General features: G+C 43.1%; 1 protein-coding gene across 14 annotated transcripts in view; it reads right to left on the reverse strand.

Annotated features, from left to right (window-relative positions):
- QKI (QKI, KH domain containing RNA binding) overlaps positions 1–14,297 on the reverse strand; it is a 483,284-nt gene that overhangs the window by 355,310 nt on the left and 113,677 nt on the right. For all 14 annotated transcript variants that reach the window (XR_011268110.1, XR_011268109.1, XM_069607679.1 and 11 more), the window contains one exon: positions 4,826–4,968. Coding sequence is in view for 12 of the 14 variants with exons in the window: in XM_069607679.1 (XP_069463780.1) it covers positions 4,826–4,968 (143 nt within the window). In the remaining 2 variants the exon portion in view is untranslated. The remainder of the gene's footprint in view (positions 1–4,825; positions 4,969–14,297) is intronic.

Raw genomic sequence — 14,297 nt, forward strand, 5'->3', positions numbered from 1 at the left:
ATTCAGTTAGAAGTCACATAAGTGAGACGGAAAACAGGGGGGCTGCCAATGTGCACGTAACCATCTAGACATGACAGATTGATTTAGTGCACTTTCTCTCCCTTCTATTTTCAGTCTCACCTGTGTGACTTCTAACTGAATCATGGAATTCCAAATGGGTATGGGATGTGCCGGGTCCCGATCCCATGAATGAATACCTGTCAATTGCAAGCACACTTTATTTTTCTTCTCAGCCTTACGCACGATCATCAAGCAATTAAAAAAGGGTACCATACTTACCTTATATTATATAATTCGAATGTTGCTTCAAAGCATCAGTGTTGAACCAGCATGGATTTGATGTTAACTAGGTTTGCCTGTCTCTCTTTTTTTTATTCCCCCTCATCTTTTTCCTTTGGCTTATTGCACCTACTGAAAAATGAAAATTCTTCAATGCCAAACTGATGGCGAATATCCTTTGTATATGGGACCTGGTGCAATGGCCGTATATTTGGTAATGGACCAATTTCTGATGTGTGCTCCAATGCGACAATTTGTTTGTGTTTTTTGTTTTTATTTGGAGACTGTCTAAACATGAATTTGTTTGAATAATTTAATTAAATTGCCCAATTCACCAATTATGTTCCCCTTGTGTGTTGGATAATTATTGCACTAATTCTGTGGCAGGGTGCAACTCTGTATTTTTGGTGTTGGTGGTGTTTTCAGCCTTTGAGTAAGAGCCTTGCAGCAATCAGACCATCTTAATCGGAGATCAGATGTGTAAGAAGACCTATTTCAGCCAATGCTGGCTATAAGCAGTATTTTTTTCTTTTACGTTAACATGGATGCCTTGCAGCCAGGCAGCAGTTCTAGGTTCAATAGGAGACATGACGGGCTTGTTTTCAAGAAATCGCAACATTTTAAAATATGTCCATTTGAATTTGTTGCTGCTTTGATCGCTTCTGTGGAGAAAAACAAAAGCTTCTCGCCCTGAGTGATGCACACCTTGTAGATTAACTGGCAAGGAGGGTGTTAGGCGGAAACCTGTGCAGTTCCCTCTGGGACCACTGCAAAAGATTTAGGACTACAGGCGTTTGGCGGTGAACCCACTTGGTAGCAGTCTGTACCACACAGATTCACTTGGTAGCTGTGGCTGAGCAGTCAGACTTCTCTCAAGAAAAGTTGAGCAGTATGTGGAGTATACAAAATAGGGCAATTCTTCACAGCAAGACAAGCAAACACGCAACGAGGCTTAGTGTAAAGATATTAAAAGGTATTTATTTATAACAGAACATCTATGAAAAACCCTATGGCACTATCACGGCAAACAAATCAAACACAATTACTCTACGAAAAAAAAATGATCAATTCCCCCTAGCAATATTTCGACAACTCTAGGTTCTACCGGTACCACTTATTTTCAGACAGAGGTGTATACCTCAACCTAGATGACACTCGAATATTAGTTAGGACGGGAGAGAAAAAGATAGGCAGGTTACGAAATCAACGCAGTTCAATACTTCGCGGGTAAAATGCACGGCAAGAAAGCAAGACTCACAACAGATCATAAAGTTCAGAGGCCAGGCCCACTCGGAGAGAGGCAAGGCGCAATGTCCCAAAAAGTCTCTAGTGGAGATGCATTCAAGTCTTTGTAGCAAATTGTTATCGGCAGATTGAACCAGTTCAGAACTATAAATGAGAAAAGCTTGGAGGCGACCCAACGGAAAGGAGAGAATTAAGACACCTCACTCAATCCGATCGAAGGGGAAGCCAGGCGGACACGGTACCTTATTGTGGAGGGCAGCTCCAGCGGGGGCAGTTGTTCCTCGTGGTGGATGCACGTCGGGTCTTTGCCAAGAGTAGAGAGGTTCTGGTCGTCGAAGAAAAGGGGAGTCCGGTGCACCACCAGGGAAGAGACCAGCCACGGAGTGCTCCGTCACAAGGCACCACATTTTGGTCGCGGTATAGGGGTAGGTGCTATCCGGTTGCCGAGGTGCTCTGCACGGGCAATTCGACCACTGCGTCCTGAGGCGAACAAAAAGCAAAGGGGGCTGGTTGTTCCCACCAGCCAGGGGAAGAGACTCTCCCGCAGGGAGATCTCTTCTGTCGTCGGGAAGTGGTGAGTCGGCTCAGCAGGGCTCCACCGGAGGCGTCGTTGCAGGTCGGCTCAGCGTTACCCTCATCGGATTCTTAGGTCCTGTGGCGACTTCTGAAGATCCAGTCCCAAAAGCCCTGCTTTTATGCAGAAAACCCCCATTCATTCAGCCTAGCTGTCAATCAACACATACTAAGTGGTGAGCGGGAAGGCTCACCACTTGGGCCAATCACTTCAGAGTGCGACCAGAGTTGGCAAGGCAACTCGGTCCAGGGTGCCTAAACCCCCTCCCACACCCCTGTGGTAACCCAGACAGAATGGCACCACTTTGGAGGGTCTCTGTACAGAGCCCGCCAAAAGTGGAACAAAGGGCTCGACCTTTGGTTTAGGAGTCACAGAGACGAACACAGACGCCATTTTACAAACCGAGTTCTGGCAGAAAATACTCTCCGATAAACCTATTTAAGATAAGTAGATCGGTGGTACGTTAGAGATTAACGAGAAAAATTATCAATCTCCAACAATGGGACGAATCCCATAGGGTTATGTTCGGGGTGGAACATAACAAGTAGTTTCCACTGCCACCAACCAAAACTCGACGAGGGGGGACGGGACAGTGCCCCTTCGAGTAACAGGTCCAGGAGTAATCGAATTACCCCCACTAGTACGTCCACAATAAGATGGTTTGTACTAGTCCTGTTAGTAAATTTAGGTCTAGTAAAGCCAATGGTGACTTTACATGCCCGGGGAGACAGTAGTCAGTCCCCGGGTATGGAGTCTATGGTGGAGGTCCGCTAGGACGCCCCAGTGTTACGGCACGTAGGGTGCGGTGTAACACATAGAAAAACATATGAGACCCTATGGAGTAAAAGACCACATAGCCCATAGAACACATTGACATTCAAAGGAATTACACACACATACATGTCCAAGAGTGGGAGAAAGCGAGTCTCACTCTTGGCAGGATGGAAAAAATAAACTCCAGAAATCCAGCAAAGCTGCTGGGGGACTAACTAGGTTAGGAAATTCAGCCTAAACAGAGAATTATCCCTAACAGAGGGCAAGGTGATTAGCAGTTGAATTCAGTTTGAGCTACTTCCTCTGGACCTTTTGGATAACAATGAACAATTCCTCAAGTATAGCAGCATACCATCATCGAATATATTGATCTGTTTTTAAGCTGCTTACCGGAGTGATTTGAACAGTAATGCTTATCAAAGTGTGATTCACTTTTTCATTTAAACTAGGAGTAAATGGTACTAACGGATGAGCAATGTTCATTCGAGGGCAGGAGAATATACATTTAAGCAGCATGGTTGTGCTCCCCTTGTTGAGCAATTGTGCATTGCCATTGGAATCAAGGTGGTAGGCTGGAATCAGAATTCAACTAATCACCTTGTAGTCGGGCAAGTTGAGATGGATCAGTGATAAATAGAAGTGAATGTTTGCCAACCACCATTTGATCAAATGCCCCTTGTTAGTGGGGGCCTGTGAAATAGGGGAAACCCAAACGCTACAGCAGGATGTTGTAAATCCTCGACCTGGTTATCTATCAATTTTGTTTTCAAGTCAGATACCAACATCTCCAACACCATGAAGAACAGCAAAAGCTCATTCATCATTACGGTTACAAGTAATGTAAATTAGGCCACTGGATATGTTGTAAATTCATCAAGTAGAAATTCACAATAGGTCAGTGGAAAACTAGAGGAACGTTAGGGTTTATTAATATAACCGCCAAACTACTGCCCTTTTCATTTCATATATATGAATCCGAAAAACCAGGTCGAGAGAGGCAAAGCCTTGTGGGTCCAGTTGCATCTTTCAGCCATGCTTCAGTCACAAAAGCAAAATCTAATTAAGCTGAGGTTTTTCATGGGACCGTGCTCATTTAAATTACTTCTATGTCATGTGTTACCTGCTGCATCAAATGCTGCCTCCCGGAAGTTGCACGAAGGTATATTAGATTCAGTAGAAGAAAAATATTTGCCCGCAGTTTTATCATATATGAGGCAGGATAGATAAATGTACACAGTTCAGACTGATGACTGAAAATAAAAAACGCCATGACCAAAGTAGGATTTAAAACCAAGGACGGTAATGCCCAAGAGGAACAGAGCAACAGATGCAGTTACCAACTCATTAGGGTGACAACGCAGTCATGCAAAGACTGTACAGATTACATATCTGAGCGCATTACTGAGTGCATTACTGACGCAAAGCCCATGTGCTTACTGTGAAAACCGACTTTGCGTCGGTGCGTGTCTTGAGCCTGCGTGTCACAAAGGTATGATATGCAAAACGGGTGTAGGAAAGGAAAAGAGTAACTAGGTGGTTGGCCACAGTCTCAACCCAGAGTGAGTAGCAATACGTTTAACAGCTAGAAGACAAGTTAGAAGCAAATTAAAGACTCCTGGGTATGCAAATTCAGTGCTTCAGAGACATCAGCGCTTTAACTCGTTGCGATCATTAAATAATTTCAATATTAAAAGCTCCATGCAGGAACAAAAAAAGTAAAAAAAAAAAAACGAAGAATACGATATAAATAGAAAATTAGCAACATGGCGCCCAGCCATGACAATGGAGAGCTAGAGTCCAGAACCATGGCATAGATATGGACAGAGATTTTTCCCCCCCATAGGAATGCTAACATGCAATAAAACGTAATATAATCTACATCTCAAAGCCAAATCAATTGTATGTCAAGCCAACAAGTAATAATCCATTCCAAAACAAAGAGCATTTACTTACATCTGGATATTCTTTAACAGGCACATACAGTTTCTCTTGTAGCTGTACAATAGGACCCACACCATCTGGCAATTCTGCACTTCGTTTTTCTGTAGTGCCGTTTAAGGTGTCGTTGTACATATCTTTCCGTACTCTGCTAATTTCTATAGGATGCAAAATAAAAGTCAATTATTATACGGCAGATATTATTTGAACACAGCAATTGGCAAGTAGGATCACTGATTACTTATTTGGGGGGGGGGGGGGTAGAGTCCACACATTCATTGGCTAAATGCCAAAGCACTAATGGACAACATGAAGATAAAAAGTGAAATCAGAATTTACAATGTTGGGCTTTTTTGGGGATAATTGTGAATGGTGGTGGCCCGAATGGTTGCTTGTATGCCACTAGTGTTACTAAGAATGAAGTAATTGATGTTGTGAGGAATAAGAGGCATTGGATGCCAGGAAAACCTTGATAACTAAAGTTACCATCAAACGTTCCACACAATAAAGCATAAAAATGAAGTAAAACATCCCAAACAAGGACTCGAAACGAAAATGGATGAAAGGTTTTTTTGTTAGATATGCACGAGGATAATGCATAATATGTCGGAAGCACTTCTACACTGCTGCCCACAATGCATTGAATAGCAACTTAACATACTACTTTTTAAAAATAGTCTTGCTTTCCCCTTTATATTCAAATCAAAAATAACTATTTGGCCATCGGGCCATCAACGTACATCCTAACACAATGCAACAAACACTTGGTTGAACGGTACATCATATTCACGAAAAAGAGGTAGGACTCCGGGGATCATTATGACAAAGGTTTTGGCCCCTGGTACCCACTAGGCGCTATGGGACTCAATAATACGAGGATCCTCTTCAATTTCGCCAGGCAATTCTAGGTCCCTTTGAAACCACAATGGTTACCATTTAACCTTGGCCCTAATGCTGTTAGATTCGCTCCAGATAAAGTAAAGTGGGAGGGGTTTCCAATTTGGCTGACAGATTTCACATAAGGGTGGGAATTAAATTTGCAGGCGTGTCCAGATTTCCTGCTCTGCCCAAAACGCCATTGGCCATTCTGGGGACCCAAATTCCAAGTTTAAAGTCACTGAAGTTTGCACCCTCATTACGCACTCATTCACAATGGCTTCCCCCTCGCCCCCCACCGACAGAAATGTACAGCCCCTTACAGTGCAAAGATAGTGCAACCATTTATTTAAGTGTGCTTCCCTTAATTCTCGCTGGTTAAGGAGCAGTTTCTATACCCCGTGAAGAAATACTGTGGCCCTCCTTGAACCCCTCCTAGAGCTTGGCGACTTGGTTTTACTTTGACTTAAGCAGACTCTGTACGATTTATTTTTACCAAGACTAGGGCCAGGGGTTCCCACTAGATTTGCCAACCAATTCCCTCCTTCAATGTTCTTAGTGTTTGAATGAAGACCACAATGGCTGCCCTATGTATCATAGACTGGGCAGCATGCTCGTCTTGGAGCAGATGAAGTCAACATTTTGGAGGTGTATCGTTTGCCACCAAGCAGAATGCTTAAGACCAGCCACGCCGGTTAGAGTTTATAAGAGGGCTTATTCATAACCCTGTGTATTAAAGACTGAAAGTACAGGGCTGTGGGGTCTATGAGGTATCATTTTTAGGGATTTTAATGATGTGAGGTGGCCAGTACTCTGTTCAGGACAGTAAGGAATCCTGTGTGTGCCAGTCCTAACCGTCAGGTAGGCAGGGACACCCAAAACTAAATCCATTCCTATACCCTACCCAGATGCCAATATGTATTAGTGCAGACCCTAGACTCAAAGCCAGAGGCGAAAAGTGTGCATTTCCCTTTTAACAGCCTACTCACCGGAGGGAAAAGGTCACCCACCCTGATATATGCAAAAGAACTGGCAGCATTGTACCAGAACCAACAAGAGAAATGACGGCAAGAAGGGATCACTGCCATGCACTGGCATGGGAAAAGAGGGAGCCTCAACCACCATACATACAAAGCTCCAGGGCGGAGAGTCTAGACAGCAACCCCACGAGTCGAGGAAAGAAAGCCGCTTACGCTCAGCACATACAGCCGACACCACACCAGCGAGAGGGCGAACCAGTGAAACAGTGTGCAGCCCAAGTACAGAGGTATGCAGGTCCCAAGCTCCCAGTGGCAATTGCTACACCACTAAACCTGAACATGGAGCTTCTATTTACCAAAAAAACGTACTTTTGGGCACCAGGAAACCAAGCCCTAAAACAAACAGGAGCAATGAACTTCCAACAGTGTCATTGATACGCGTCCAATCCAATGCGAAAGAAGTGGGCGGGGTTTGACCCCATTTTTTTAAAAAAACATTTTCCCCTGCACATACACACCTGGGAGGGGAAAACGGGCACATATTGCCCAGGACCAGAGGACTAATCCCAGCAGAGGGACGAAGACATAAACGGGGCACAGGAAACCGGAATTGTGGGTCGACGTGGTGAGGTCAGTGAAGGTGAAGGACCAAGAGACCAGACTTTGGAAGAAAAGGAAGGTTTTTGGAGATTGGGTGGAGAAGATGAGATATTGGTTTTGTGAGAAAAAGTGTACTGTGAAGAAGCATGAAAGGGAAATGAGTGAAGATCGATATTTAGTGTAGGGCGTGTTTGCGACAGGACAGTGAAAGAAGGGTGTGTTGTAGACATGGAGGATTCGGGGTAGTGAGGATTGGTGGTAGTCGGATAAATGGTAGTTGTGGGAGGAGTGGAAGTCAGAGGGTGGAGCTAGGAGGAGTGAAACAGAGGGACAGTGTGGGAGGTGGAGGGTGAGACAGTAAGAGAAGAAGCATGGACATGAGCGAAGGATAAATCCATCTGAGCAAGTGCAAGGCACTTGCCAACTCTCTAACAAAACCATGACAGAGTAGGGACAGCTAGGAGGTTCCTGAGGGAGTTCAGTGAGTAATTGTAGGGCGTCAAGGGTAGCCCAAGACAGAAATAGACAGTAGGCAGGGGGGGGGGGAGGGGAGTCACTGGTCAGCAGTAGTAAACTCGGGTTATGGCCGCCTGCACTAGGAGGCACAGCAAGCGAGGGTCCGCCCCATAGGCATAGACAGGGTAAGGCCTGAGCGGCCACGGCTCACCCGAAATCTGTAAATGCCCACACAACATTTTGTGGGCATTTACAGATGTTAATGTCACTGTATTGGGCCCAATTAGATCATGTTAGGGCCCCCACTGGTCATCCCTAGAGTCCACTAAAGTTAAATAAAACCCTTTAAGCCGTCCACAAGGCTCGAAGTGTTTTTGTGCCATCTTTGACAATGATCAATACCGGTCTGCTGCAAATGTTGGTTCATCTAGGTCTTCAAAAAGGCAATGCATCATGGCTGCAGTATCGCACTGAACTTGTCCATGTTCGTCATGCAGTAGTCAGAGTTTGATGTTCTGTGTCATCAGGGGAAACAGAATAAGCATAATCCGCACAGTGATATATCGGAATTACCCTTTAAGAGCGCATAGTATGAACCCTTTTCTTTGCCATCTCAGGGTTGGAAGGTCTAGCATTCAATTATAGATTGCTACTCAATGGATTAGGTAGGAGTAGTGGGTTTAATTGTTCTTCTAGATTTATGGGGAAAAGGCAGTTTGTCCTTTAATCATCCATGAATCTGAACAAGAAACTCTAGTTAACTAATAGTAGTAGCATGTAGAAAGAAAGTAATCGGATTACACCTGCTTTTGGAAGATATGTTTTTTTACGCAAAATTTCCCAAAATTTGAGGGGGGATCTCAAGTCTCTCATGCTACGTTTGCTCCCTCATGCCCCACCTTGAACCCTTCAATCCTCATGGTGGAAGGGATTAATGTTCATTCTAAATTTGATTAGTCACTTTTCTAGCAGGGACTCCAGTAGTTTGACATTTCTACCAGAATTCAGAGATTAGTCTCAGTTTCCATTGGCACACATTTTTACATTCCATCATATAGGTGATCTGTTGATTGCCTCCCTGCTGAGCAGAGAATACTCAAGTTACTCAGCCTAATTTTCAAATCATGCATGACCTTGGCTCATTTGTCCGAGAAGTTGCAACTTTAAAGGGATAGTCCAGTAAAAAAAATGTATTTTAAAAATAGATAGGCAACATTAAAAAAATACTAGCACTTTTTTTTTTAAACTTCCTATGTAAAATTGTGAGCGATTCAAGCTCAAAATTCACAAAAGCAAGCACATGGGCGCATCCATTTTGTGAAATGGATGCCCGCCTGTGCTGGCTTTTGTGGCACTAATGAAGGAAAAGCCAGCCAGCTGTAGTAAACAAAAGCTACCGCTGGGTGGCTTTTCCTTCATTGGTGCTGTATGCGGAGGATGGGGACCGGAGACCAGAGCAGGAAAGCTGCAGCTGAATCTCAGTAAGTGCTATTTATTTAAAAAAAAAAAAAAAATAAGCACTAGCTGCGTTTTTTTTCTAAGTTTTCCGGGCTGGAGGAGCCCGGAAAACTTAGAAATAAAAGCGCAGCTTTAAAAACTTATTTATGTTTGCGGTCGCTTATGAAGCAACCGCAAACAAATACACCTTTGTGTTTGAAAACGCTGCGGTTTTTCTTTCCAAGTTTCTCAGGCTCCTCCGTCTCAGAGGAGCCTGAGAAACTCGGAAAGAAAAACTGCAGCGGTTTCAAACACAACCGCGTTCTGTTTCTGCCTGCTGTGGGTATCGCTGTGGGTATCACTTTGGGTCTCCGGTGCTCCTGTGTTTCTGCCTAAATCTGCTTTCCCATTTGGGGCTCTCGGGCTCCCCACGGGCCCCCCCACCCCCCGATAGCCCCAAATGGGAAGGCAGATTTAGGCAGAAACACTGCAGCATTTAGCATTTCCCATTTGGGGCTCTCGGGGGCCCCCCGTGGGGAGCCCGAGAGCCCCAAATGGGAAGGCGGATTTAGGCAGAAACACTGCGGCATGTAAACACAACCGTGTTGTGTTTCTGCCTGCCTTGGCTTTCACTTTGGGTCTCCGGTGCTTCCCAAATGGGAAATCAGATTTAAGCAGAAACACTGCAGCATTTAGCATTTCCCATTTGGGGCTCTCGGGCCCCCCGTGGGGAGCCCGAGAGCCCCAAATGGGAAATCAGCTGTAGGCAGAAACACCGCGGCATGTAGTTTCTGCCTGCCTGGGCTTTCACTTTGGGTCTCCGGTGCTCCCCTGAGGGAGCACCGGAGACCCAAAGTGATAGCCACAGCAGGCAGAAACACAACACGGTTGTGTTTGAAAACGCTGCGGTTTTTCTTTCCGAGTTTCTCAGGCTCCCCAGAGCCGGAGGAGGCTGAGAAACTTGGAAAGAAAAACTGCAGCGTTTTCAAACACAACGTTGTATTTATGTTTGCGGTGGCTTCAAAAGCGACCGCAAACATAAATACAACGTTTTTAAAGCTGCGGTTTTATTTCTAAGTTTTCCAGGCTCCTCCAGCTAGTGCTTATTTTTTTTTTTTAATTAAATGGCACTTACCGAGATTCAGCTGCAGCTCGGTCCCCGTCCTCAGCGTACAGCACCAATGAAGGAAAAGCCACCCAGCGGTAGCTTTTGTTTACTACAGCTGGCTGGCTTTTCCTTCATTAGTGCCGCAAAAGCAAAAGCCAGCACAGGCGGGCATCCATTTCACAAAATGGATGCGCCCATGTGGTTGCTTTTGCGAATTTTGAGCTTGAATAGCTCAAAATGTTACATAGGAAGTTTTTTAAAAAAAAAAAAGTGCTAGTATTTTTTTAATGTTGCCCATCTATTTTTAAAATACATTTTTTTACTGGACTATCCCTTTAACAACCTGCAGAGGCTCTCCAGTCTGTCAACCAACGTCTCTTGCTATTCCTAGGTCCTGCTTTATAAAGCAAGAGGTGACTGGCTATTTGCAACACTAGCTCCCAATTTGAATTCACTTCTCTTTCAACACTTGCACTACCACGCTGCCACTTTTCCAGAAAGCTCTCAAACTTTACCTTTTCACCTAATTCGATATAATCTCCCTTAATCTTACTCCATAACCATTTCACTTATGCCCAGATACAGTAATTCAGTCAGGATTGCCTACTGCTACGTACTTCTTTAAGCTTTATTTTCATACTAGCGGTACCACTCGGCTTTGCACGGGTCTGTAGCTAACATACACAAGGCTATAGCAGACCCCCACATGCATGTTTTACTGTGCCATAACTTCCCATTTTTAAGAAATCTCCCAAAATAGTCTATACGGACAGGACAGGGCCAGACCCCGCTCCACCCCTGTGCAGGACGAATGGGTGGGGTTGGCTAGATTTTACCATCACTAGTACACCCCAGACTGGTATGCCAACCATAGGCCAAAAGTTTAGTCCAACAACTGTTAAAGGGCTGGAGCCAACCGCAAACATACACTTTCACAAATATATATTTTCAAAGTATCAAATCAAATGAGCAACAACTGCCAAGAACATACCATGAATCAATCTTATATCCTATACATCAAATTCTTTACAGCGAGACTAGGCATTCTTGGAACATCAGATAAACAGTGCAACGTCAGTCTAAGGCATTTCACATTTAGCATTAGTCAAACATCCCAACAACATTGCCAATTTAAACACACAAGCCTAATCTATACACGCTCTCTTACAGACACACCTACATTAACCTAAAGAGACACATGCACATAAAACAAAAAAAAATCCAACTTCCCCTCTTTCATAGCACAATGTATATACTAATCACGGAAATCATCCATAGAGATTAAAATGTCCACAACTCCAAAAAGGCATCTTATCCACCCATCCCTTCCAATATAACCCTATCAAAACCAAACATCTGCACTTCAACCACCCAATCCTCCACCGGTTTCTTCTTTGTCTTCCATAGCTTGAGTATCTGCTTCACCGCTACCATTTAAGACTTAACCAGTCGAGCACGAGTGCAGGAAACTTTGCACCTGCCCTTTTTAGATAGCAGAATAACCTGCATATGGGATCTAGGGAAAGATTGTATTCATTATCATATCCAGTCTAAGCATTACAAGTAATTCTAATCAAATGAACAAGTTTTAATGGAGATTTTGCTGTGGGGATATTGTTGGGAGATATCAATAATTTGGTAGGTGCATGTGTTCCTAGAATATGGGGCAAAACGTACATTTTATTTATCCTACTTGTACACTTAAAGTACGCGCAGCACATGGCTAGTGAGAAGAGCAAGGTAGAGACTGAGAAAGTAATACCCCTTTGAATTAAAATGCAACTGCCTGGACAAAGCACAAGTCTGAAATATTGGAGTCTTAGGAAAGACTGTAGACCATTAACCGAGCAAATACTTCAGGAAAAGGGGGTTTCCAAGGATAATACAAATGATTACATTAAACTTGGCAAATACGGCCTGATTCCTAAACAATACATGCCTTGAATAAAGAATTGTGACCAAGAAGATTCCCCCTCCTAGTAAACAATGCCAGCATATTCTATGACTGGTAAGATAATATACACAAACTTGAGTCCCAGAATGCATAGATAAAGTGCTGGATATTGGGAGGTTATAAAACAAACTATGCTCTTTTCAGGTTATCTGACAGGGCACCATACAGCTTCTCAGAATTTGATCTTACGACTTCAATATTCACTCTGCACAAAATGCTAGGTGCCACTTAAACTGTTAGTGGGCGGGGGGAGAGGAGGAATAGCTTCTGCTGTTAAGAAAAGGAGCAGATAGCTACAATAAAAACAAAACGGAAAAATAAAGGAAATCCCTGTAACATGCCAGTTCCAGATTGAACACAGAGGGGCATTAGAAAGGGTACCATTTAGGGGTTCTAGTCAATGATAAGGGTGCAAAATGTGCACTAATCATTGGCTAGTGATATTTGACTTGTAAGAAATGGAGAGTAAAACATTGTGTGCCAGGTGTATGTATAGAAATGAGGTGGCAAATTACTTATGGTTGGCTAACATGAATTTATGCATCCTAAAATAATTATTCAATTAATGGCAATTGTGAGAGAAGGTAGGTGCAACGGTTACATGTGATTTTATTGAATTAAAAAAAAAACTGCATTTTTAAAGAACCCAAAACATCGAAAGAAATAAACCCGAATGTTTGTTGTGTTGCCCCCCTTAATCCACTTTTCCCCATTCCCAACCACATTTAATTACCCTTCTATAATTCTTTTCTCTCGTTATTTTGGGTTCGTTCAAAATTCCATTCTTTATCAATTCGATAACATCACAGCATAACGGGTGCAACGTCTGCATGCCCTGTGGGGCGACTACTAGGTACCCAATAACAACCAAACAAATAGAGGAGGAATTAAGAATGAACCAGTTGATTCACCACATGTCAAATTAACTACCAATTAAAATAGACTACCGGAAAGACAGCGGCTGATCTATACAGTGAGCAGATCAATACTATATGGAGATAGCAAATATGATGCCAGACTTCACTTCATTTTTATTAAAAACCCAAGAGGTCCACCAACGGTTAAAAAAAATATTAAACACTTAAGGCACATGTATTAATGGCTTTCTTTATTGTAGCTGCAGCTGTCATTTTAAAAGGAAGCAACACGTTCCTAGTGCAGAAAGACTATAGGATGTAACTTTGAAGAAGCATAGCAAAACCCTGCAGTCGAGACTCATGCAAAGTATACAGATCGACAACAGGTAAGCCAAATCTATGGAGCGCTAAACATTGATAGTTAGTCTCCAAAACCAGCTTACATATTAGCAGGATCAACCAAGTAAACACCCAAACAAGCCAACAGACATTGTGGGTGTGGGGGACAGAATAGGAGATGTATAGCCAGAGTGCCCAAAAAGCAGTCTCACTCATGAAGGCATTCAGCAATGCAGACCAAACAGAGAAGGTGCTGGGGTGGTTGTATATTATACACCATGATCAGAAGAGATATGTTCAATGAAACATTTTGTTACTTTATACTTTACAAGAACTTTAACATTGCGATTCCAAGAGGTGGTGTGCATTCTTTGTGGTTCAACGTAAAGGTAATTTTAGGTTAACGCTATTTGGTAATTGGGAAGTAATTATTTAAATAATTTTATGGCATCTCCTTTGATGAGACGGTGTGAACGGTGGAAGTGACCGGTTATTACAGAACAATTAGATTAAGTATGGTGGGGTAGGCCACAAATAAAAATCTGTTTGCTTTCTTTCTCAAAAGTCAATAATTATTTTAGCAATAAAGAGGTAAAGTTATGAACGATAATGAAAACCATCAACTTCTGTAGTATTTCATACAAAAACAGCATTAAGTAACTTCCAGAATACTTACTTAGTACTTAATTACCTTCAAGCAAAATCACTGGGGTAAACGCCAGACTAATGAATGAAGAATTCAATTAAAGATACACTGAATTATTCATCTGCCAGTCAGCATTTCCTCTAGTCCCAACCAGAATTGCTTTTACTGTTTATCCAGGGTTAAAATCCAACTGCCACCCAGAGCTATTTGCAGTCAAACTTCTCATGGTCTAGA

This window comes from Ambystoma mexicanum, chromosome 4q, assembly GCF_040938575.1.
Source record: "Ambystoma mexicanum isolate Mex_15411 chromosome 4q, UKY_AmexF1_1, whole genome shotgun sequence".
NCBI classification, from domain to species: Eukaryota; Metazoa; Chordata; class Amphibia; order Caudata; family Ambystomatidae; genus Ambystoma; species Ambystoma mexicanum.